General features: G+C 46.4%; 1 protein-coding gene across 6 annotated transcripts in view; it reads right to left on the reverse strand.

Moving 5' to 3' along the window:
• LDLRAD4 (low density lipoprotein receptor class A domain containing 4) overlaps window positions 1–26,382 on the reverse strand; it is a 287,484-nt gene that overhangs the window by 5,001 nt on the left and 256,101 nt on the right. For 4 of the 6 annotated variants that reach the window (XM_074576574.1, XM_074576576.1, XM_074576573.1 and 1 more), the window contains one exon: window positions 8,272–8,426. In XM_074576574.1, coding sequence (XP_074432675.1) covers window positions 8,272–8,426 — 155 coding nt within the window. Of the gene's footprint in view, window positions 1–8,271; window positions 8,427–11,489; window positions 12,284–26,382 lie in introns of those variants that run through there. The other 2 variants (XM_074576578.1, XM_074576579.1) reach the window with 2 other exon arrangements.

Below are 26,382 nucleotides of genomic sequence, written 5' to 3' on the forward strand. Positions count from 1 at the left end.
CCGCTTATTTAGATGTACCCTTCTGCTCACATCCCAAGGCTAAGAGAGAAGTTAGGAAATTAACAAAAAAATCACACGCTGAAGTGCTTTGCTGAATCTTCCCCTGAAATGCTGGGGGGGTTTTCTGCACTTTCCCTTCTATAGACAAACCCCCATTTCTGTACAGAAGGTGGGATCTGTCTAGAACAAAACAACTGCATCCAAACAGATGCCTGCCCCATCTTCCCAATTTTGGTCTGTTCAGCTATTCCGCCTTCCTGAAATCGCTGCATCCACCATGGGAGGCTTACTATCTACCTTTCCCAAGTCTTCATATCAGGGAAATCCTCCCTCACATGCACTGAGCAGATACCACCTAACCAAAGAGTTGGTGCCCACTTACCCCACCGTTCTTGGGGTGATGGCAAGGGGTTGAGAGAAGAAAGGAAAAACCTCAGTGTTGCAGAAAGAAAATATCCCCGTGACTTTTTTTTTCCCCCCGAAGTTATAGATGTAAGAAATAACATGCTGGGACTGCCACGAACAATCGGCGTGATGTACATTGAGGGAAAGTGTTATTTCTTGCTCTCTTCTCGTCCTTCTACTTACAGACCTTTATTCGACGGCTAAAGTGTTTCCCTGTGCTCAGATCAGTAAAAATCAGGTAAGAACTGACAGCATTTGCATCTACATTCCCTCATAGTTTCTCCCTTAATTATTGGAATTACCAAGATAGATTGGCATAATGATAAAAAATAAAATGCTTTCGACCTGTTTTCACTCGGTGACTTCTTGTCCCATGAGCGAGATGGTTATGGGGCGCAAGCAACACAGCTGGGCACAACAGCGAGCCGGCCACCAGGCCTGCTGCAAGCTGGCAGCCCCAGTACCGCACCGCCTGGTGTCGTGCCAACGGGAGCTTCTCAGCCAGCAAACCCAACGCTGGCAGCCCTGCTGGGTGCCCCCTCCCACCAAACGCCCAGGGATTTCTACAAGTAGTTCTCAGGTATGTGCAATCAAGGATAAACCTGAGAAAATGCAATTTACCCATTTTTTTTTTCCTGTGGGCAACATATAATTTACCTGCTTCTTATAGGTTCTCAACAGGTAGCCACTTCAACTTGCTCCTTCTTAAAGGGACTAAAGGCCTTCAGGCGTGAGCTTCAATACTCAAAAGTAACAAGGAGAGAAAGCTCATGCATTCATACCCTATGCATGCGATATGCATAGGGGACCATCCCTATGAATACAATATATTGTATTCATTTTTAACATTGTTAGGTTTTTGAATGAAAAAGGATGGGTCTCCATGGTAAATCCCAGCTCCTACAAGTAACATCAAAGCAGGAAAAATCTTAGCTACGCCTTTTGCTGACCTTTGCCATTCGTGGGTTGCGTGACAATCTACAGAAATTAATTTTGTGATTAAGTTTTGAAATGCCAGCATCATTTAATAAATCCAGCTGGGTGATTACTTTATTATCTTACGGTGATGATTACTTAACTCAATATTTAGGGCTTAGGAGACTGGATAAGTCTAAGATAATTTACCCAATTTGTATTTTACAAAGGTTTACAGCCTCTAGAATGAAACAGCTTAGGAAGATGACTTTTTTTAAGCCATTTTTAAACACTCTGCTTCCTGGAGCACACAGTGTCATCCAACCACCTTGGCTGAGCATTAGCACATTGACAGACAGCGGGAAAGAAATTTCCCAGAAGAAAAATTTTTTACTCGGGATAAACACGAGGTAAAGAAATCAGGCTCAGTAAGACAAATTCCTCAAACTGTAATGAAGCAAAAGCATCCCTGTGCTGGTTTTGGCTGGAGTAGAGCTCATTTGTGCCGGAAAAAGTGTTGATAACACGCTGATGTTTTAGTTATTGCTGAGCAATGCTTACGCAGAGTCAAGGTCTTTTCTGCTCCTCATGCTGCCCCACCAGGGAGCAGGCTGGGGGTGCACAAGAAGTTGGGAGGGGACACAGCTGGGACGGCTGACCCCAACTGACCAATGGGATATCCCACACCATGTGATGTCATGCTCAGTATATAAAGCTGAGGGGAAAAGAGGAGGAAAGGGGAGGATGTTCAGAATGATGGAGTTTGTCTTCCCACGGAACCATTACACACGATGGAGCCCCGTTTGCCTGGAGATGGCTGAACTCCTGCCTGACAATGGGAAGCAGCAAACGAATTCCTTGTTTTACTTTGCTAGCACGCACAGCTTTTGCTTTACTTATTAAACTGCCTTTATCTCAACCCCTGAGTTTTTTCTCTCTTTCACTCCTCTCTCCCATCCCACCGGGGGGGTCAGTGAGAGAGCAGCTGCACAGTGCTTAGTTGCTGGCTGAGGTTAAACCACAACAATCCCACATAATTCAAACTTTGCGTTTTTACTGACTCTTAAGGAGATTTTCAGTTTTTCTCCAATTTTTCATTTCTGAGATTTAAAAATTGGCCTGAAATTGTATTCCCCAAGAAACAAAGTCAGTTTTTCACTTTCTGAAATGCATTACAGGTATTAAGACGACCCCTCTTTTGAACTCAGCTTTTTATTTTATTTTTTTATATGCACATACATCCACAAACACACAGAAAAATACACACAACTTATTTGCAAATGAAGTGTTCCAGAGAGCAGTGTAGTTTCTGGTTTTGGCCCTAGGTGGCAGTGACACATTACACCACACTAAAGCAGTGGCTTCCTCAAAATGCTTCGGGAGGGCAGGGGGGCTCATTCCTCCCTTGCCTCCGCCCGGCTGATGGAGACCAGCGCAGCTCTTACGCTTCTAACGTTTTCCCTGCCAAACACAAGCAACGCAAAGCTATTTCACTGTCCCCGACAGAACGACAAGTATTCCAGCAGGATTGCCCTCCCCTTCAAAAGCAGCATCTCCCAAGGGCAGGAAAGGTTACAGCATCTGGCAGAGCGGTGCAAGGCACGGAGGAGAAGTACTAGAAAGATAATTATGGAGAGTGCCAAACTTCTCACTCATGGTCCACCTCCCTACACTTACAGCGATTATTTCTTTTACTTAATACCTTAAAACTTTTCTTTCCCCAACTTCACAGCACTTCACCACTTTAAGTAATCTTCACTTCATCCAAGTGAAGGAAGTAAGTACTATTATCCCTCCTCCTTTATTTGGAGATGAAGCGGATTGCCCAAGGTGACACACTGAGTCAGGAACCACCCAAAGCCGGTGCTCCTCACTTCTAATGCTACCTGCAGATTTCCTAGATGATCCTGCCCTCATTAAAGATGTTCTGACTTTCTTGTGGTAGACTTCAAAGAGCAGGAGCCAGCGCATACTGTCCCTCCTGGCAGCACACCCCGAGGAGAGGCCAGCCCATGTCCCTCCCGCAGACGGCTGGGCAGCAGCACACGTCCAGCTCCTGCCAACTGATGCCTGGTGCAAAGGAAAAGGTTTGGCAAAGCAGGGTGGCCTACAGCACTCTCCCTCCCTCCCAGCTGCAGACTGCGTTCTTGTTCCCACTGGGATTTTCTTTCTTTTGCACATGTAAGGAAATGAGAATGAGTGGGCCAGGGATGCCAGCAGGGAACAGAAGGAATAATGCTAGCACCGGTAGGGAATAATTTAAAAGGCCAAGAGGCAAGACTAACATTTGAAATCACCGACAAATCCCTGGAGCTGTCAATATTACTGAGTATTTTCTGTCACCCTCCTGATGTTCCCCTTTTATTCTGAAATAGCTGTTCCAAGAAGAAGGGTAATATTTTTTTACAGTTGTGCTCCTGGAGCTTGGCATTCGAGATGGGCATTACCAAGGCAGGTCCTAATGCAAGCTGACCAGCCCTAGCAGTGATGCTGCCCTCAATGCTGGGAGGCAGGGGCTGGTCAGGGTAAGCATCTTGTGTGATGGACACAGGGACTTTGCTGCCAGGAGCGGGCCTGGGGCAGTCAAAGCGTTCAGTACTCCTTCAACACCCACTTTATAAGACAAAAAGACACAAAGACAGAAGCCACGAGGATGGGGAGAAGGAATCAATTTAGGAACATCAGAAGCTCATTAAGTATCTCCCTGTAAGTCACTTAGTTAATCTCTTTTCCCTCAACATCTCCCTGGAAATCACAGGTGATGGCACTAAGAATTAATCATCAGAAAGCAAGATTTATCTTGGGTTTAACCCAGCAAACAGCAGAGTGCCACAGCAGCCACTCAGCTGCAACTACCTACATTCCAACAGGATGGTCTTGGTTACCAGCAACGCTGCCCTCCCAGCACAACATTGGTCCTCCCAAGGCACCGCCAGCAACACCGCAACATGCGCCGCCCCGGGACAGACGCACGCACTCCGGGCATGGATGTGCATTTCCAAGGCTGCCACATGGCTCTGCCCCAAAACCCCTCAGTGCCACTGGTAGCACCATTCGCTCTGACAGGAGAGGTGGTGGTGTCCTAGTGAAGCAGCCCTGGGAATGCCCCTGGTATACTCCACACGCTACAGCCTTCGCGTCCCACTCAGATGCTCTGCAAACCTCGCCTTGCTCCCGGCTGTGAATCCAAACACTGCTGATGGATCTGCCAGCAGGGGGAAACATTCAATATTTTATCCATCGTGATACGGACACCGTTCAGTCCCGTGCATGCTCACTTCAGGTGGCCACTCATGCCAACACAGTTGTCACTCAGCATCATTCCACCTTTCGCAGTTATGACCCCCAAAACTGATGTTTCTGCTAATGTTAAAACAAGCTTTGAATGCTTTAATGTCCATGCTAGCAGATGGCAGGGCTTGCCATGGCAGGGCAGGCAGCAGCATCCTCAGCAGCACTGACACAGAAGCAGACAGTACTCCTGAGCACTCAAAGGTTGTCCTGCCCCTGCTGCAATCTATTTAAGGCCTCGGCACACTAACCAAGGTAATAAGACAAACAAAGACCACGGGAAAGATTGGAAGATGTGACTCCAGAGTGAATGAAAAGGAAAAAGAAAAGAATGAATGAAAGAACGAAAAGAAAAGAGATAAAGATGAACTGGTGGTCACACAGGAAAACTTTATTTACAGAACAGGAACATAACCACTACTTTTCTGCATGTATTCATCAAAGAGCAACTTTTTTTTCCTGGGATCAGTCCCTTTTCTGCCCTTCAAGTATTACTAACATACGTGATTGCAGTGATACTACTTTTTAATACTCTAATTTCCGGACTTGGAAGACAATGAGAATTTCAACCTCTAGGCCTTTTTTTTTTTTCTTCTTTCTTTCTTTACATGAAGGAAGTTCAACCAGACAAAGAAACCCACAAATACCTTTTATTTCATCATTTTGGAAGCCTGACCTCAAGAGTTTATTGCCAACCTCATCCCTGTAAAAGGCAGTAGAGAGGTTATCTATCTGTTAATTTCTATTGCGCTTTCTAGAAGAACCAGAATAAGAGAGAGATCATCTGTTCGATAGTTGGTCTTTACAGGGCCAGAAATCTGTGCAATTCAACCACAGCTCAGCTGTTGGAAGGCATGATTATCTAGAAATAGGGCAGGCTTGAAGAAAAAGAAAATTGAAGGTAACAGAAGGACAAAAAAAAAAAAAGAAAAGGCCCATCTGAATAGGAAAGACATGATTCTGCATCTTGATACACCTCTGCTACCTCAGTTACGTGAGGGAGGTTCTCTTCATAGTTCCTTACAGGAACTAGCCAACAGCCAATTAATTTGCTTTACCATTTTCTTTTAAGAAATACTGATGAACCTCCTCTACTTCCATTCACTATTTCTCCACCCACAGAATGCCTGAGTCAGAATGATATTTTCTTCAGACATTAGCAATTAATAAACACTTAAGTCTGTTTCCACAGTCTATATACCATTAAAAAAAACACCAAAAAACATTCCTTTGAAAGATAATCCACTTATCAATAGCATTTGCACACAGAACGAGGTCTGCCTGGTTAAAAAAAATATTTTAAAAGTATAATCTAACCTGCATCTTGCTGCTCACGCTGTTTATCTTGTGCAACTCACTCCGCTGTGGACAATGAGAACAGACCGGTCCCTTCCAGATTCACATCACAGAGCAAGTGCTTTAGTTTCCCACCCCTCACGCACCACACACTGATTTTTAAGGTTTGCGCTGCAAGCGGCTCGCACAACCAGTTCCCATCAGAGCTTCCTTCTAACACCTGAGACAAAGGAAAATTCAAACATATTTGACATCTGACCTCAGAGACCTCTGTAAATCCCATTCTCCACAAGACTGACCTTCTTTTAAGAACAGCTTCAGCTTATCAGAAATCCAGATGAGTAATAGTGATGACAAACCTATACCAGAGAGTTTTCGGAAGAACCAGTAACCAGTTCTCACCAATCAATCATCAATTTCCACAAAGTGCTCACTTGACTATGATTGCTTTCAAACTGAAACCGAGTCGGCGTTTTAAAAATTATTAAAGAGCAGTTCTGGATACTAAAGCCGCTCTCAAGTCCCTGCTGCCAAGTTGCATGTTCTTCTTCACAAGAAGGTGATGTTTCCTCCCTCACGTCCAAGAGAAAAGACGCCACTCGTTCTGGTAACAGACAATACTAACGAACCATACAAAGGAAATAATGGGTTACTTCATGCATTTGACAGCTTACTGCAGTTTTAAAAGATTTGTGAAGATGAAAATGTGCTTCCTTTATCTCAAATTATTCCATTTTAGGTACTTGGAGCAATTATAGCTAATATTTTGCGGACAGAAGTATGGTTCTTGAATTACAGCATCCATTTTGAAGCAACACTCAAATTAATCTGGCCAATTTTTTCAGCCCTGAAGTCCAGAAGGTTAAGGTTTGGCAAGTTCCAGTTTCATCTGTCACCAAATTAGAGCTAAATACTCCTGCGCTACTGAATTGCTAGGGAATGAGGCGACCTCCCCTTGAGGAGACGGCTCCTTTCCTGCCCGCGCAGCCTCCGAGGTAAGAGCTATTCACCCCAGCAACAGGGTGCAGGTGATGCGCTAAGCAAGAGGTTTTTGGCGGGAACCCCGCATTCGCTGTGTTTTACAGCTGGTTTTTAGGTGGGAGCTGCCAATTGCCAGGGGTGCAGATCCCCAACAGCCCTTCATATCCAGCCCTGGCTGCAGCAGCATCCCTGCCTCCTCCCCTGCCAGCGCTCCCTCCCCTGCCGGGGCACTTCACACACTGATCTGTCTGAAATCTAACTGTGGGGGGAAAAAAAGCAATTAGTGTTCAGCCAGATGAGCCCCCTGAGGCCTCTCGCCACAACCTTGTCAGCTCCCTAAGGAACACAAAGGAGGAGGAAACAAAGGACCAGGACGGAAAGAAAGGTGAGACAGTGGACTTACGACTGGTGTAAACCATTATGGGACTACGCCTTCCAGTTACAATCAGACAATTTTTTTTTTTTGACAGTGAAATGAAATGGAGCTGTGAACCCAAAGCTGTTGCCAGGAATCCAACGCATAAAAAGGCTACCCTCACAAATGGCCCCTTCGCCGTCACAGTCAGCAAAGAGGCTGAGAGCACCGCTCCGAGGACATCAAAAAACGCACCAGAAAAAGGGCCTCCCTCCGACATCACAGGATACTGCTGTGGCTCAGGGGGGATGTCCCAAGGTCAGGGACACCCTGTGGTTCACCCTCACAAGGGAGCAGCGCATCCCACCCAGCAAACTCCTGGCTTACAAGGCAAGTTAGGTGTCCAGTTAGCGTTGGGTTGACAAAACACAACCTTAACGAGTCTTGACTGAGATTCAGTCTTAAGCCTTTGGCTCTGTAACAACACATCTTAATCACTCCAGGTCCGTGGAGGGACCGTTTTCCTAATGTTTTCTTGCTGTTTGGGTGAAACAAACATTATGTTTTCCTGGGCCGGTGTTTTGGATCCAGCAAACAGTTACCGCAGCTTCACAAAATAGTAATAGTGATAAAACTCCAGGATATTACCAAATATATGGAAAGTCACAAAAACATGTATTTCAAATCTTCGTACCCCAGGTGATCTCCATTCATCCCCCCTCCAACTACAGCAACAGCAAAGAGGACGCCACATCTGAACCTCCAAAAGCAAAATGAAAACAGGCTACATAAAACATAACAGGGGCTAAAAATAATCAAAGACAGTATATCTTAAATTTATGTTCGATTTCTTTTTTTTTTTCCTACTGACAAATACAACCTCAGCAAAAGAGCTAACCATAGGGAGTATTAGAAGTCACATCAGAAGTTTTTCCAACAGCTGCCTGTACCAGAGCTCCTCGGGAGGCTTTGCTGCAGACCCGTACAGCACAAGGAGCAAGAATTTGGTGCGAGGGGCTCATACTCACCGTCTGCAAAGTTTCTTCCTGTCTTCTGCTTTGGCTCTGTCGGTTGATAAAGGAGCGTGTCGAGAGTTTGTAATGGTTCAACAAGCAGATGATCACTACCACCATAACAGTTATAACCACAATTATAATGATGATTTGAACAAACTCCAGTTCAGCTAAAACAAAGAAAAAAAAAAGAGGAAAATATGTCAATCACATGCAGAATGTTGTCCATCAAAGCACTAATCTGAAAAACTTTCAGTATTTCCTCAAGATTGATCTGGAGCAAGATGTTCACTGCTGTCCATTTCACAAAGTTCTGCATGAAAAACTGTAGTCTAAGACATACAAAAATTATTCATTTTTTAGCAGTGCCGATCAATCCCTATGAGTGACTGCAGGTCAAAGCTAAGAAAGTTCTTGGTGATCCTTCTCTGCAGCCTTCACAGGTAATAAATTCTTCAGCATAAACACCACAGACAATCCTTTTGGACAATACAACAATTTCACCACCGGGGAAAAAAAAAAAACAAGCCAAAACCGAACACACAAAACCCACCCTACTTTAATAGCCACCTGCAATGCCAGTAGAGTCCAGAGGGCTCCATACACTTAAAAGCAGAGGCCATGGAGAGAGGAATCAAGACATCATCTACTAAATTATCTTTAATTTTTTTTTTTATCAGCCAAATAGCATGAAAGCTACCTAAATCAAGTGACAAACTTTTTTCCTATTGAATCTACAGGCAATGTCTTTCTCAGTTACTCACTTCTTTCCAACTAGTGTAAAATTAACTTCTCTAGGACGTTCCCATTCAGGTAAAAATCTAAAAAGAGACTGGTACTGTAAAACAAGATATGTTCCACTACGGTTAAAAATGAAACTGGGGCCTTGGCTGGTGCAAGAGATACAATTACAATGAACTCCATCACAGCCCATCATCATCTTATCTGAAGTCCTGCCTATACCACAAATATTAAGTATATTTAGAAATGAGTCACTCTTGCACCCTTTTGGCTATACTGGAGGAGCAAGGATGAGCAACATGAGGGGAGAAATTGCCCTTTGGAGTTACACAGTTGCTGATATTTCTATGGAAACTGCATTGCTCACAGGGGATGCTCTCATCTTGAAAGACAACTCCAGTTAATGGGAGGAGGTCTTTGGTTGCTAGGTTTGCAGAAAAAGCAAAGCAGCAGCACAAGTTGCTCCATTTCAGTACTTTCCAAAAGCGGCACTACTTTTGGGCGCTAAAACATGAACTTTGGGCAACCGGTAATATATTTCTTTTGTAAGAAGCCAACAAGGAAAGAAAGATAGTGAAATACAAAAGTGATGAGACAAAGCAAACACCAGAGAAAACAAGCTTTCCCCCCACCACCACCTTATCTCTTCGATTTGTAGTTATCCTCAGCCTTCCATGTAACAGCAGTACGCTTACACAAACACAACACAACTATGAAGCTGAGCTAGAAAAATGCTGTTCACACGTAAAATCCCAAACGACCTGCGGTGGAACCAAAGGAAACCCGAGGCTGTTACACTGTGCTAACATCTCTTGCGAGCAAAACCCCAGACTGCAGGAGCTGCAAGGGCACTGGTGTCCAGCGGAGGCTGGTGCCGAGGTCCGGCTGTTTGTCACAGCGGGCATGGACGCGCCACCATCTAAGCGCTGAGGTTCTGCAATGGCCTCAGTAGGAGTAACTAAACTTATTTAAGGTTAAGGAAAGAGTAAAGGGCAACAATACGTCTATCATTTGGTTTCTCTTTGCTGTTAAGTACCATCCACTCGTCATTAAGACCACCAACATTTTTGGAAAGTTTGATTAGTCAGTGCTTTGTTCTGCTTTCGCTATCAATCCCATATGCAGCAACCTTTTTTTCCTCTTGAGTCACTGGAAGCTAACAATGTCAGCACCAAAAGATCAAAAAGCAGGAAGCATAGAATTAATTAAAAAACAAAGCCACCAAAACCACGCTTAAGTAAAATGACAGATTTTTCTTGCCTCAGAAGCACAGAATACAGACTTTACGCAGTTGACAACTGCTGCAATTCACATTCCGCAGCTACTAAGTATCAAAGGCTTTCTTTACCCAAAACTTTTTTTTTTGGGGGGGGTCCATGTAATACTTTAGACAGGAAATCGAGAGACTGTTGCTAAAGGGCAACATGCAAAACAAGCAATGTTGATTTAGGCTTTCCTAGAATGCAAAGATCACTGGGATGACATGTTACTTCCCTATCTGCCAAGGGCAGAGTCTTCTAAATTTACCAAGGCCCCAGCATTTCAGTGGCGGGGGACAGTACCTTCCCTTTAGAAATAAAGGAATGGGACTGTGAGCACCTCCCTTGCAGGCGTGGAATCACTTAGAAGTGTTTGACTAAAACATGGCCATACAATAAAAAAAAAAGAAAATCACAGTACACAGGTGTGGGCACAGGATTATCCAGCTTTACACCACGAACACCAAAATGCGACAAAACACCCTACTGATGTTCAAGAGGATTTCCTGTCTGGAAACCGGAGGGAAAGGAAAGGGGAAGGCAATTTTTAATCTCCTCTTCCTCCTGCCCGGCCCTCCGGCTACTCATTAAGTTATTAACAGGAAAAAGAACAGAGACAAGAGGGGCAGCCAGTCTCTATTTACCGGCACTTCTCAGGGCAACTCGAACAGTGTCTGGCGGCTGCCGAGAGGCTCCGGGTGACTCCGGCCCCCGACTCCCCCCCTGCCCCTCGCCCCCGCAGCGCCGCCTTCTCCCCCCGCATCTCCCACCGCCCGCTCTTCCTATAAATTAACCGGGAAAAAGACTTGGGGGTGGGGGAAGCTTCGGGAAGAGGAACGGCACGTCTGTACCTCCCCAAGCCTCCCCGTCACACTCACATGTGCCTGTTTTCTTCACACACAGAAAATAATATTTATAATACGTTCTTTCCCAGGAGAATATTTTTCCTGGTAAACAGACAACACGAAAAAGGCAACTAGATACTGAATGAAAACACCTCCACAGAAGAGTACGAAAAAAAAAAATTAAAAATTTATAACCCTATCAATACCCACGCAAGCAAAACCGTCTGGACCCTCACACCCTACACTCCCCCCGGCCAGGGAACCTCCCCGGGGCTCCGCTACCGAGCGCCCGGGGCTGTAACCTGGGCTTCCCTCCGGTAAGGCGGGGACGGAGCTCGCAGCCCTCCCCGCGCCGACACACCGGACCGACGGACGGACGGACGGGTACCTCTTTCCAACAACAGGTCTTTTAACCGCGCATCCTTCACCGCTGTCCTGTTAAGCTGCTCACTGTTCATGCTCGCCTCCGGCGGAGGAGGAGGAGGGGGGCAGCGGGGGGCTCAAGCCGCTCCGCCAGCCCCACCGGCGGCCACCGCATCACCGGCGGCGGCCCCGGGCTCCATCCGGCGAGGGGGAACACCGTCGGCGGGCCGCCCGCTCAGCCCTACGCGGGGACGGACTGACAGACAGACAGCCCGTCCGTCCGTCCCTCTCCCCGGCGCACCGTCGGGGCCCAGCCCCGCCGCCACCGGCAGCGGGCGGCGCGACGCGGAGCGGAGCGGGCGGGCAAGGCCGGCACCGGCCGCTCTCGCCCCCCCGCCCCCACCCCACTCCGTGCCCCCAGACTCGAGAGAACACCCGGCTGCTCCCGACGGGCTTTGTCTGGCGCAAAACGAGTTTAAAAAAATTAAATTAATAATTTAAAAAAAAAAAAAAAATCAGCCGGCGAGAGAAAACCAAAAAAAAAAAAAAAAAAAAGACGAAATAACTCTCCTCCCCGAGCCCCGCCGCGGGGCCTGGGAGGGCCGGAGGGAGGGAAGGAGGGAGGTGGAAGCTTACCCGGCGCCGCCGCCGCCCCGCCGCTCTTTAAGCCCGGCCCGGCCCGGCGGGCGCTCGGGGCGCCCCGGCTCTTCCGCTGCCCCGGACCCGCCGCGCATGCGCCGCCGCCGCCCCGCCCCCGGAGGGGGGGGAAGGGGGAGCCAAGCGCCTTCCCGAGCTCCGTAACCATCCGGACTCCCTGCCCGGCCCCTTCCCACCCGCTGGAAACGGCACCGGCGAGGAAATCTCAGCTCCCCCCTTTCCATCCCCTTTTCCAGCAGCGTCTGCCGTTCCCTTAACCCCTCCGCTTGGCTGTTTTCCAGGCAGGTCGGTTCCCCATCCCGACCCCGGACGGGATTCCCAGCCGGGAGCACCGCAGCCGAGACTCGAAGGCTGCCCCCGCCGCTGCACAGCCCCACCGCAGTCCCTGCCACGCCAGGAAGCCCCCCGAGCACCACGTCCCTCGTTAGCGCTATGTCCCTCAGCCCCCCGGATGGTCCTCCTCGCTCCTGGGATGTTCCTCCTCACCTCCTTCACCAGCATGGCCAAACCCTCCTCCCGCTCCTAGTTACTTCTCTGGATTATGGTAGCATCCCCATGCACCGGGTAAAACCAGTGTATGTCTACGTAAGCAGGAAAAGAGAGTTCGCCCTCTGGTCCACACTCATCCAGGTCTTGGGAACTGCTGAAGGCAGAGACGAGGGTCCACGTCCCACTTCCAGTGGGATGGCAAGCTCAGCCAGCCCCACGCCAGCATTGATCCCCCATCACTGCTCATGGCCATGGCGCTTCAAGCCCCCAGGACACGCTCTGGGGCTGGCCATGGAGGTAGACATGCTGCTCCCCATGCCTTTCAGATCTGCAAACCCCAAGGACCGCTCTTGGGGAAAAAAAAAGGATCCCTTAACTCAAAGTCAAGGAGCAAAAGCCAGGAGGGGCAGGAGGCCGAGAGGAGTGAGCCTGCTTGTGGTCACCCATCAAGCTAGCACCGGGAAGAGTCAGGGTGTAAAATATTAGGGAGACGCATCCTGACATATATATATATACACACACACACACTGCATACAGCAGGGCCCTGTCGTTTGGTTATGGGCTACCCCCACTGTCTGGATTTATTAAACCATTGTTGACGTTTAATTCAAAACTGCAAGGTCTAAGGCTACAGTCAAGCTGGGGGACAGTGGTTGTGGACTGTAAATAAATATCTTTTGAGAGTTCCTAGAAGAGCAGAATGAGTTTGAAGTATATATTGCTGGAATACTTTTGTGCAAACAGAGTATGAACTGACTACAGCACCGTGACCAGCAGAGAGAGAGAACTGCGTGCAGATTGCAGATGTGGAGCATCTTCAAAACTGCAATCTTATTGCCCCAAGACTGCTTTGAAAACAATTAATTAACAGACCAGCCTTTTAAACACAGCTGTTGTATGTTGTACACCAGCTTTGTGCGTACAGGGTCGCTGCTGAGGCTGGTTCTTCCTGTTGTGAATTCTCTGTTCTCAAGGCTTTAGGGATAGGCTTTAGGGATGAAGCGTAAAACAAAGTTTCTGAGACAAAGACTGACCCACCTACATCATTCCCAAACCTCGTGTTTAAAACGAGAAGTTGGTTTCAAATAAGCATAGTTTAAAGACTATAAGCAGAAAACAAAAGAAAGTGAATATATTTAACACCGTTCCTTTACTTTGTTCTCCTACAACTGAAAAAATAAACCTGGGTGTTAGCAGCCTTTTCAGTTCCTGGAGGGCATTAACCTACAGCATAAAACAATTGTTTTGGCAGGACTGGGGATTCAGCACATTGAGAGACGGACACGTTACACACTTTACTCCCTCTCTAGCCCACTACTCCCCTACCCACCAAAATTTGTTTAATATTACTGTACCAGTGCAGGCACAGTGACAGCAAAATGGTTACAGGCCGCTGTATCCGTAAGCAATACACCTGATGAGCATCCTCAAAAAGATCCTCAGAACAGTATTTGGCTCATTACCTCGTTATTAAGAATTTATAATCAAGTTTTTAATGTGAATCAAGCCCTTTCTGTGTGTGGGGGGGGCTGAACAATTGCCCAGCAAGTGCCAGATAGCCCATAAAAGCTGCTCTGTAAATAAGGATGGGGGACCGGCTTCCTTCTAAAATTCCCCTCCCAGTAGCAGGTTCTACCACGACCTCCGAGCAGGACAGCTGCTCTGGCGACAGGGCTGAAGGTCCCTAAGCAGGCTTTGGCACACCAAGTTGTAATGCTCCTCCACAAGCCATTACAAGTCCAGCATATTAATGATACAGCCAAGGGCTACTTATACTTGGTAACGTTTAGGTGAAATTTTATGAAGGACGTGTTTACTGATCTGTCTCCTCAGTCTTGACTGGGAAAAGAAAAAATTCATTCTGGAACCCGCAAGAACAAAACCTGATTTTTTGTTTTACTAATAGTAAAGACCTTAGTCTCTTAAGTCTAAGAAAACATAGTCATGCTTTGGTGACCAGAACTGGACAGATGCTGCTTTCTCAATATGAGTTTTGCATTTCCGCTAATTATCCCTTTTTTTCTCTGCTTTACTAAAGACATTACTGACTGTGGGCAGGCTCCTGGCCAGCCCTTACTCTGAAGAGTAAGAGAAAAACCACAGCCTTTAAACTGGAAAATGAGGGGGTGTTTCCTCCTGCCTGCAGTCAGCCCCTTGGGGTCACTCACCTGGAGAACCTGGACGGTGAGGGGGGTGCGGAGGTGCTTCCCCCTCCCTGCGCTGGGATATGGTTCGGAGCCACATGCGTAACTTCAGCCCAGAAAACCATCTGAGACGGACACAAATCTAAATCTACAACCATTAACACTTCTCGTGGGGCCACACATCCTTATGTGCCTCTTCCAGGTGGCACCAGGATGATGGTTCATGGTCAAGGCCATGCTGGGGTAACACGTGCCCCTCGTGGGGGAGCCGAGCTTTCAGCTCCCCAGCCAGCAAGGCTGGGAGGCCACACAGCAGCCCCACAGGTCTTTGAGATACTCACTTAGAATAATAGAATAGTTTGGGTTGGAAGGGACCTTTAAAGGTCATCTAGCCCAACCTCCCGTTCAAGAAGCAGGGACATCTTCACTAGATCAGGTTGCTCAGAGCCCTGTCCAACTTGATCTTGAATGGTTCCAGGGATGGGGCATCTACCACCTTTCTGGGCAACCTGTTCTGGTGTTTCACCACCCTCATTGTAGAAAATGTCTTCCTTGTATTTAGTCTAAATCTTCCCTCTTTCAGCTTAAAGCCATTAGCCCTTGTCCTATCACATCAGGCCCTGCTAAAAAGTTTGTCCCCATCTTTCCTGTAGGCCCCCTTTAGGTACTGGAAGGCCACGCTAAGGTCTCCCCGGAGCCTTCTCCAGGCTGAACAAGCCCAAAAGCCTGTCCTCATAGGAGAGGTGTTCCAGCCCTCTGATCATTTTTGTGGCCCTCCTCTGGACCCATGCCAACAGGTCCATGTCTTTCCTGTGCCAAGGGCTCCAGAGGTGGATGCAGTACTGCAGCTCGGGTCTCATGAGAGTGGAGTAGAGGGGCAGAATCACCTCCCTTGACCTGCTGGCCATGCTTCTTTTGATAATCTCTGCCTGCTGCAATCCCAGCGCCATGTCAGGCTAGCGGCCATGGGAGCATGGCCCCAGCTCCTTCTTGTGCTGGCCCTGGCACACATGGGGATGGCGACATAGCTGAGGCACCGACAAGCACAACTAGGTCTCTGCTCACAGGGGAAGAAGCCAAATTGCTTGCTCGGTGAACACTGATGCCAACACAAAGAAGGAGGCGGGAAATGGTCATTGAGGGACACAGCAGGAGACCAGGACCATCCCCTTTTGGGTAAGGGTCTGCATCTGGACAGGTTTTGAGCAACCGTAGACACAACCACCAAGTGCCCTATGCCCCCACTTCTCAAACCGCCACCTCCTGGGGTAATTTTTCACCTTTTCGGTTAAATCTGGAGTTTATAGGTTACGTTTGTCAGAAAAAGATACTGAGAAATGGCACCACCCCAGGGAAAGGAAAAGTGCTTTTCTCATTGGCAGTGAGTTCCGGTAACTTATTTGCCAGCAGGTACATATCTAGATGTATTATGTCGTGTTTAAATTAGGTGCAAGGAACAAGCAGACGGGAGCACTGTGGAGAGATTAGCAACACAAACGAAAAGAAGCAAGTCTGGTGAAGGGATTTAATGCAGAAGAGGACAGTGTTTAAAGCCTCTAAATTACCTCCCTGTTAAAGCTGTTCTTTATTCTGCATTAATAGGAAGGGTTGTGAAATGGATTTTTCTCTTTTTTTTTTTTTTTTGGTTTAAATATCACGCTTTGCAATCCTCAGTTAAAGAGCTCCCTCCAAATCTTGTTTCCTAGAAAAACAAAGCGGTCCTTCATATGCATAGTTAGTTGCACAGCCTGCATGGTCCGCATGCTGGCCACGGTGCGGTGGTTTGTTTTCCTGTGCTGGAAGGAGGGTTCAGTCTGGGACACTGAATTATAACATGCTGTTTTAAAAGTAATCACCGTTTCAGACCTGAACTAGCCCTAGCTCTGTTTACACTGGCGAGTGAGAAAATCTACTCATGAATTATCCCCACTGCAGTTCTATTAGTCCTCACACGCCAGCTCGACACGGGCAATTTTACAGTCGTCTCCTCCAGCAGGGTTACATGGTACAGTGAGAATAATACGCTGGCCCTGTTTACCCTGGAGATTGCGCTGCCGGTAACTTCGATGCTCCCCTGCCACTGCTGAAAAACAGGTACAGAATTTCCTAGTGCTGATGTATAAGGAATGAGGAACTCCGGGCAGGGAAAGGCAGCTGTAAATCTGAGGGTGATAATCAGCCCAGGCTCCTCAGACCATGAAAATATCCCTAAAGGGACGAAGCAACCGGGCGGCCGAGAACCAAACTCTCACGCAGGTACCCGTTAGGCTGAACTCTGTTATACAGCAGCCTTCATTTATTTTAATCATTGAGTAATTCAAGCCTTCATTTAGTTCTATTAAAAACTCGTGAACAAACAAAATCAGCTCCACTGAAAATACTGCAGCCCCTTCCATCCTTCATTTTGATCGTATTCCATAGCTTTTGGCTTATTTTGAGCTCAAATCTAATCAGTCGTCGTAAAAACGAGCTATTTAAGTAAGAGAAAAGGCAAGAATGCATCACTATGTAATTTTTTTTTAATTCCGTTGTTATTCAGAGTTCTCCCAGCAGTAACTGCAATTAGTACCTGGTACTGGACTCTGAGTCTCAGTGGTTGCAGCATGACTACCCTGCCTAAGCTCCCCATGGTTTCCAGGCAATTCCCAGCTAGTGCAGGGAAGAATCATCCCTCATTATTAATATTTTTTTTTTAGCCCATTCAAACGAGAGCTAGAAGAGATGCACGAAGGACCACATTAAAAAGCTGAGAGATCACATCATGCATTATCCTACCATAGGAACAGATGAAAGCTAAACGAGAGACAGAATTAGCATAGGTGCTAGAATCTATGCATATGCAAGAATCCACCTCCAACACAAAACTGAAAGCCCTGTTGTAGAAATACAGGTTGCTAAATAAGCTATTAGCGGTATTTTACACACAAAAAGGAGCGTTCATTCTTCCACTGAAGAACGCCCTTCAGAGTTACAGAGAGTCTCCTGCCAGGTGGATTATTCACTCCATAAATCTCAGTTCCCAACAAACTCCCTGGCAGCCAGAAAAAGAAAACAATGGGCGCTTGACTGCAGATTAACAGACTATCAAGATATTTTAGTATTTTCTGGCTAAGGTGTACGGAAAGACTTCAAAAAGCTGGACAGTGCAGAAACCTTTCAAGATCACAAGAAAACCCAGCAACCCTGGTCTAAAAAAGAAACCTAAGGGCAAGACACAGAATGGAGATAAGAAGAGAAAGCAGAACCAGGATTACAATAAGGTACTAAAAATACAAGTAGAATGCGGAGAACTGCATTTTATTTCTGACATAAATATAATCAGCTGGTTTAGAGACACGAAGCCTTGCCTCACTGATGGTGCTGTCTAGTATGTGAAAGTAAAGGATGAAGAGAGGAACCTGGAAAAAGTATCCAAAGAGCTACGGGGGAGAAAGGCAATCAACATAATGCAAAATTTGAGGTCAGCGATAACAGAAAAATAACAGTTTTAAAGAACTACAATGCCAATATAAGCTAGTATTAACATTGAAAAGTGAGTAAGGGAAATGCACCATTACTGAAAAATGGATCTACACGCAAAACAAAGGAATTTTGTTTGTTTTCTTTTACCATACAGTTTTCTTATAATTTGTCTTGCAGCATTTACATACAAGCTGTCTGGACGTGTAATCATAAGGGAAATTAACCCTGGATAACCCCATGCTGCAGCACGTTTACAGAAATTGCTCTAGAGAAAACAACTCTAGGAATAAAATGGGGGATGTTCAAACCATCGGAAATCTAGTGAGTCCCAGACATGATAGGTCTGAAGGATAGGAAAATCTCTTTATGAGAACATGCCATTAAACATTACAATCAAGCATAAAATTGCTCTGCCACAGTATTTTGTTTTATTTGCATTGTTAAATTTCTTCTCCTAACAATAATGGATAGTTTATAGCACTAATGATTTATACAAAAGGAGCTGCGTAAATGCATCCCAAATGGGCGGCGTCTTTCTTAAGAATTGTAGACTCAGTTTCCTTCAGCTTGATCACAAATCAGTGACTCACACAAATTTCACATCTGCCTCAGGATACAATGGCGCAGTTTCTAGCGAGGTTTCATGATGGGTTAAGTTCCTATGCTACAAGACAGGTGTAAAAACTTGCGCTAGTTTTAAAAAGCACACTGCATTTCCACAGACTGCCATGGTGCAAAAACTATAGATGTTTTGCCATTAACAACCATTATCACTGAATCCCATATGGCTATTTTACTAAGTTCATTACTTCTGGCTTCTGCAGGCCTGCTTAAAATAAAACACGTCGTTTGTATACAATTTGTGTGTGTCCACGCACACAGACACAAATTTTCCCCAATAAATCAATGTAATTGGTTTGGAGTCAGGGGCCACAGTTTTAACAGTGTATTTAAGAGTAAATTGGTCTGCAAAACACATCCACCTCGCTTGCGGTGCACCCCCAAAAAGATGGGGCCTGAGATATTTGACACGCACAATGATTCGGATTTGCTACAGTTTATAAACCACTTAATGATAGAGTATTTTATTCCCAATCCCCAGCATTCCAAAACTGTTAAGTCAGGCCCCCTCACATCAGAAATCACAAGAGTGGCATAAAACAACACTTTGGGATGCACTTTGATCACATCTTTCCAGTGTTTCTTTCACCTTTATGTCAAAATGAAAGTATTCATCAACTCCCCTGATTCCAACAGCTGAAGCATTAAGGAAACCGCTTAATTTACGGTAAAATCTTGAGAACTAACAACACCGGGAATACGAATCAGAATCTAGTCAAGACTTCTTAGGCCAGTGAGAATGAGAGTAACCCCAGATATAATGTACTCCATTCATGGGGAAGCATCAGGAAGTTTCTAATGCACTTCTTTTCTGACTAATGGCCTAAGTGAGTGTGTAGACAATAATCCTCGCGTAGGAGATGTGAGGAGGAGACAGGAGAGAAAGTCCACAGAGAATGTCAGTCGTTGGATGCTTCCTGCAGTTTTTCCATAACCACTTATCGGCAGCCAGTTTTAACGCATCACCACAGACATTCCTCGGCAAGCAGCAGTGTTTCTGCTGCTTCCTTCAGACTGGCAAAGGAGTAAGACTTCCCAAAAATACACCCGCTAGAAAAGAGGGAATGAAGCGAGCGAGCTCAGCGCTCAATGGGAATCTGATACCTCACTGCTGCTTGCGAAAAGCAGGCCTCTGAGTAAACCACCAGCGAAATGACAACCACGTTGCAGAAGCCACCAGTCTATTTTTACCAAAGCAGAATATGTTATCTTTTCATTTTCTATAAAGGCAATAGAAATTCATAAGATTCATGCTCCGTGTTTAAAGGGAAAAGCTTGGTAATACAGCATTCAGACCACATGGTTTTTAACGTCACCATGAGTGTCCCACGTTCTTCAGTCATTTGACATGTTCGCAGGGATGGTGTTTACACTGACTCGTTCATAGTACATCATATCACATTTTAATGATTCAGTTCGGCTCTGACAAAAGGAAACATCTGCCATATTTTTTTTCTTCCGTGAACTTTATCACAATTAAAAATCTGACGTTTCACCAGCCTGTGTGCCAACCGTGAAGCATGCCAAGTTCGGCACTTCCTGATACATACAAATGCGAGCAGCACGAACAGCTAGTACCAACAGCACCAAGCCATCACTGACTTGTCAGTTCCTACCACAAAAGAGAAAAAAAGATCACAGTTTGTGGGCAATAATTTCATAATCTTGATCTGGTTTCCATATGACAGGGTGCAAGAGAGAGAAAGCAAAAAAAAAAAGAACGCTTCACAACTCTGTGTGATGACAACACAAGATTTCTATGTCTTGCCCTATTGCAGCCAGAAGAATATTAAAGCAGCATGTCAAAACTGGCGTAGCTTCTAAAAAATTATTTCCAAACATCACTTGATGGACAGCACCCTAGCAACTCCATACGAAGCTTAAATCCACGTCTACTTTACATAAAATGAGGCCAGTCCCACCCAATGCAAGGACAGTATTCTTGTTTTCAGCAGAATTAATGGTATCTACAAACTCAAGACACTTCTGAGACATTGCACATATGATAGGAAGGCAGCTTGACCATTTACCATGAAGACCATCAACTTCTTGTCCCCTGCCTAAGGCCAAGGTAACTCTTGTACCTCTAGGCAGTTCCAATGACGTCACTTCAGGGTGGAAGCCAAGAGCCAGAAACAAAAACAGCAGCCTAATGAACCAAGCAATGAGGTGCTGCTTCATACATGGAGTAGCAGTGTCCCACTGCTTGGTGGACTGGGATGTTGCTCAGCCCAGGCAGTTGGGAGGGATGGATGTTTCTGAACAGACTCCAGGACAGAGCTGGGGTCTCAGTGAGGGTTGAGGTGTGCTTTCGAACACTGATTTTCCATCCTTTTTTATTTTTTCTGTACTACCAGCATAATACCCCACCTGGAGTACCGTGTGCAGCTCTGGAGTCCTCAGCACAAGAAGGACGTGGACCTGTTGGAAAGGGTCCAGCAGAGGGACACAAAGATGAACAGAGGGCTGGAGCACCTCTCCTGTGAGGACAGGCTGAGAGAGTTGGGGTTGTTCAGCCTGGAGAAGAGAAGGCTCCAGGGAGACCTTACAGCAGCCTTCCAGTACCTAAAGGGGGGGCCAACAGGAAAGATGGGGAGGGACTCTATCAGGGAGTGGGGCGATAGGACGAGGGGTAACGGTTTTAAACTGAAAGAGGGGAGATTTAGATTAGATACTAGGCAGAAATTCTTTACTCTGAGGGTGGTGAGACACTGGAACCTGTTGCCCAGATGTTGTGGATGCCCCATCCCTGGAAGTGTTCAAGGCCAGGCTGGATGGGGCTTTGAGCAGCCTGGTCTAGTGGGAGGTGTCCCTGCCCATGGCAGGGGGGTTGGAACTAGATGATCTTTAAGGTCCCTTCTAACTTGAACCATTCTATGATTCTGTGATTCTATGGTAATACTGGATTGGGTAGTGTACAATGAAATTTGAAGTGTCTCACAGGAGGACTTGAGGGACTGAGAAAGGAAAGGGAAAATGACCCTGCATACAGAACATACAAGACCGCCCCAAATCTACGGCACAGGAGATGTCTAAGGAGATGCATGGTCTGCTAGCTAGGAGATCAGACTGAGATTCGGCTTCTCTCCCCAGCTCTGTCACAGACCTGCTAGTGGCCTAAGGGAAGTCCCTTCTGCTCTCCCCGTCTGTCCCCACTCTCCTCTCTCTTGGTACCACGCGGCACTTCCACAGAGCACGGCCTCACTCACTTCAGTCTTCGCACACTGCCTGATACCAGTACCACATGAAATTTGGGCTGCTAAGCCACTTTTGAAGGTGACATGTGAGCACCTAAATCACAAAAGTGCACCTTCAAAATCTGCCCAGTGGCGAATGGACGGCTGCCCTTTCCCAATGAGCAACAGGCCGTCCCCAAGCGGCTGCAATGGCATTTTCCTGTGTGCAACAGCAAACCCCAAAATTTGCTTGAAATCTCACCAGACACACTGGGAGCTGACAGCTAATGTATCTTAACAGTTGGTTGGTTGGTATTTTTGGACGGGAGGCTGCATTTCAAACTACTTCATCCTGTGTTCCCACTCCGTGCGACTGTACATCTGACACTGTACTGACTCACCAGTAGCGTTTTTGTGTAGCCCACTAAAGAGATACCACTACACCCTGTTTGGGTGGGGCGAGACTTTCTGGCTGAATCTCCTTGTTGGAGAGGAAGTTTTGAGAGCAAGTAAGATACTCATTTTCAGGGTTACAGAGAAACCACGCTCTCCTATGCTTTCACGCACGCACAGAGCAGGAAAAGCACATTCACTCGCTCTCACTTCTCCGCGTTACCCCATTGGGGTAGCAAAAGTACTGATGCTTCACGTTTGGTGTGGTCCTAATTTTTAATAAAAAAGGTAGTTTTCGTTAGGATTAAAGCAAAGGGTTAAAACCAAATAAAACCAAGTCCTTAGGCAGCCTCCAGGGAGAGGGCTGTGCTTCCCGCACAGCCTAGGAGGGGACACTGCCCCAGAGCACATCTTCCAGACTGCCTCTGGCCAAGCGCAGGGCAGATGCAGCCTTCTGGAGAAGCAAAGGGCAGAGAGATGTCTCCATCATCCCTTTCGGCCTGAGATCAGGGGTCTCTGCCATACTTCTAATCCGCCGAGTTTTAAGCCAAAGCTGCAGAGAATCGGCCTGAGCCAGGCAAGGGCTTTCCGCTGCGGCTTTGTGATCCCCTGCCACCAGGACCGCTTCATGCATTCGTGCAACGATTCAAGAAACAGCCTTGGCTGCTCACCCATTAACTGTGGGACGTGAGTCAGGTTTGCAATGCTGGGAGACAGGCTATTTTTACCACACTTAGGATGTGCTGTCACAATGGTAAATCCCAGTTGCAGATTTACCGAAAGCGCTAAGGGGATTTGTCCGGGATTTCAGGACTCCCGGCATCCTGATCTGCATAGCGGCTCAGACCAGGCTTTTTGCCATTCAGAAGTCCCAGAAAAACGGCCCGGGAGAGTGCGCAGTTTGCCAGCACATCGCACATTCAGCAAGGGTGCGGGGTCTGGGATGCATCTGGCATTGGAGGCATGTGCTGGCCACCTGCACACGGTATCTCAGCCTTCCCCACACACTGGACACCGGACTTCATCAAACACCTATGTGCATGCCCGCATCCCCTCTCCCATCCGCAATGCCCAGGCACGCCAGACCACGAGGACCATGCATACAAAATCCCTGTGGCATATGGCAAAGACCTGGCTGCGCGGCCCCTGCCCTCGGGCAGGGCAGTATATACTCCCCATACATCCCGCACCACTCCTGCTTCTGTAGTCTCAGCCAAGTCCAATTGCCAATTGCACACTTGCAATTATTTCCCTCGCCAAGTTCACACCCTACAGTAAGAGCTTCCCAGCCCACCTCTGTTCTCAGGGATCCGATCCCCTGGCTGCGGCAGGTACACAAAAGGGTCTCACGGGAGAAATCTCAGTGCACCCATCACTGATGGCTCATGGATAAGGTCTGAGAAACGCCGCCGTACGACACTAAGGATGGTGAGGCTGAGTTGCTGCTGATACCTTACCTGCCATATTTCCTGCCTTGGAAGCTGCATGTCATCGTATTAGCACAGTTTTGCTAAACTAATTAGAGAAGGCACACCCTTTACAGCGCTCATCCTGGGTTTTTTTAGAGATGGCAAATAACTTCACCTTGCTGTCAATGTACCTGGTTTCTGTTTTACACACAGCAGACGAGAAGAAGGGAATCGCTCAAGCCAAGGTTGTGCATGTAAGGAACATGAATCTGTCATACAACCCAAACTGGTTCTCGGCTTCAATCTATCCTTTTTTGGGCAGACGGCTTAGACATTTTGAATTTAAAAGGACTCTGGCATTTTTCCTTCATGTCCTCTCATATTTCTTCCTCTGAAAGCTCATACCAGGACTTCTTGTTCATTGTAGGTGTCTTCCTCAAAGCCAGCCAAAACCTGAACATCTCCAGAAATTTTCAGGAAGGTGGTTTTTTGTTTTGGTTTGGTTTGTTTTACTTTTAGAGGTAAGAGTTGTAGTTCACAGTGTTAAATCGCAAAATTTTGAGGGTCTGTTTTTCTGATAAAAAAAAAAAGATGCTCATTTTTTTTAGCACAGTGCGAATTTCCGTCGCATAAAGAACCGAGTCCCAGTTCCCAAAATGTTCGTATTTTATCTTTTCTGCTATATTTCTTCAGTTAATTATTTACAGTTCTGCTTGAAACTGAAGTAGTTTCAGTATCTCTGTTGCCTACACATATTGTCATTTCTAACACGACAGTACTGTAACCCGTTTGTTTTCTCAGTGCATCTTTCAGCATCACTTGTACTTCGCAGTGCAGATGTCTAACGCAGATCAAGGCAGGCGCTGCAGTATATTCTGTTCCAAAAGATATCCCCACCTCCTCATTTGTTTTGCAACATGGCTATCAAAGCATTAAATAAATAACATAATAGTTAGCATATATCCATTGTTTTGCATATTCTGAGCGGTTTATAGATGTTACTTAATTTCTTCACCTGCTGCTCCTGTGAAACCTCTGTATCCTGCTGATACAGAGGTGATCATTTTACATGAATTGCAGCTACAAAGCAAGTCAATAGCTAAACTAAATAATCAGATCGACAGCCCTGTCTCAATTTCCAAGGCCAGAATAAATCCCATTTATAACGAAAAAGCAACAAAAAAAAAAATTGCAGACTGCCTCCTGCAAACAAATTAGATGTGTAGGCTAAACTTTGATTGCAGTTTTTTTCTCCGTGAGCCTCTAGCCCAAATCCAAAGCCCGAGTCCTCTCCCTTAAAGCTCACGCCCAGAGGCACGGCTCTCTGGTCAATGCAATCTTCAAAGTTTCCCATCTTGAACAATTTATTTTCAGGAACAAAGCCTGGAAAAAGTCCAGAACCCCCGTGTGGGTTGGCAGGAGCTCAGGATGCTGTCTAGGTGTGTCTGGCTTGCCCAACTAACAACTCCTTCCACTTCCTCCATTCAGAGCACACTTGTGTTTTCGCCGTACTGCAGCAAGCTGCCCATTAACTTCTATTCCTTCGTTTCTAAAAAGGCTACTGGCTTCTCCCACTAGATCCCCAGCTTTATGGGCTGTCAGACACTTTGGTTTTTAGCTGGTGGCGGAGAATTCGACAGCGATTGCACAGTTTAGGATTTACGGCTGGGAAAACAATTTCCTAAAATATCCGTATGAATGCAATGCAGAAATATGCCACATTATAACGGTGAATATTCTTTCTCAAAATGGAAGTGTTAAACTTCCAAGCACAGCTCTGTGCCTGAGATGAGCCAAGAAACTTCTGAAATGAGTAGCAGACCTCGCTGAGCGCCCTGCGGGCAAAGCAGCCCCCTCCTTCCCTCTCCCCGCTCCAGGTAGCCCCGGCACAGTAAAGGCTTGTTTCTCAGCTATGCTTCTAAGCCAAACTCCCCTCAATACTGACACCAGGACAGTGTCTCCCAGCTGCTACCCTCAAATTGTTAAACCCTGAAATGGGTCCCTCTGAAGGTTATTAAACTAATTTTTCATGTGCAGAAACATGGAGGGAAATAAACACTAACATCAACCTGTTCAAACAGCAAGAAATCCCCCCCTTTCCCCCTCCTCCCTTCTTAAAGCTACAAAAATTAAATCCGTAAGGGCATTTATAGAGAACATCTTATTTAGGGAAGAAAACAAAAGTGACTGACACAGTTATTTGTCACTGCTGGTAAATAAATTTGCGCGGCTTACAATGTTTACCCCGGAGTAGGGCTGAAAGATCCATTCGTGCTGCATTAGAAACCCGCCTCAATGACAAACTTCAGCTCCCTGCTCGAGCAAAGCTGATGTATTGACTAGACAGGTAGATATTAGGTGCTCCGACTGTCTGGATGCTATGGAAATCACGCTGCACGCATCTGACCGTTGTCAGTGGCAGAAGACGAGCGCTGGCCTCATTCTTATTCTAGCCAGGAAAAAGGCCTCGTCTGCATTAGCCTTTTTACTGAAAGGCTGCCATATTTGTCAGTTCAGACGCATGTAAGATAAGCTCTTTCCCCGTTATCTAATATTTCACCAGGCAG

This window comes from Larus michahellis, chromosome 2, assembly GCF_964199755.1.
Source record: "Larus michahellis chromosome 2, bLarMic1.1, whole genome shotgun sequence".
In the NCBI taxonomy this organism is placed as follows: Eukaryota; Metazoa; Chordata; class Aves; order Charadriiformes; family Laridae; genus Larus; species Larus michahellis.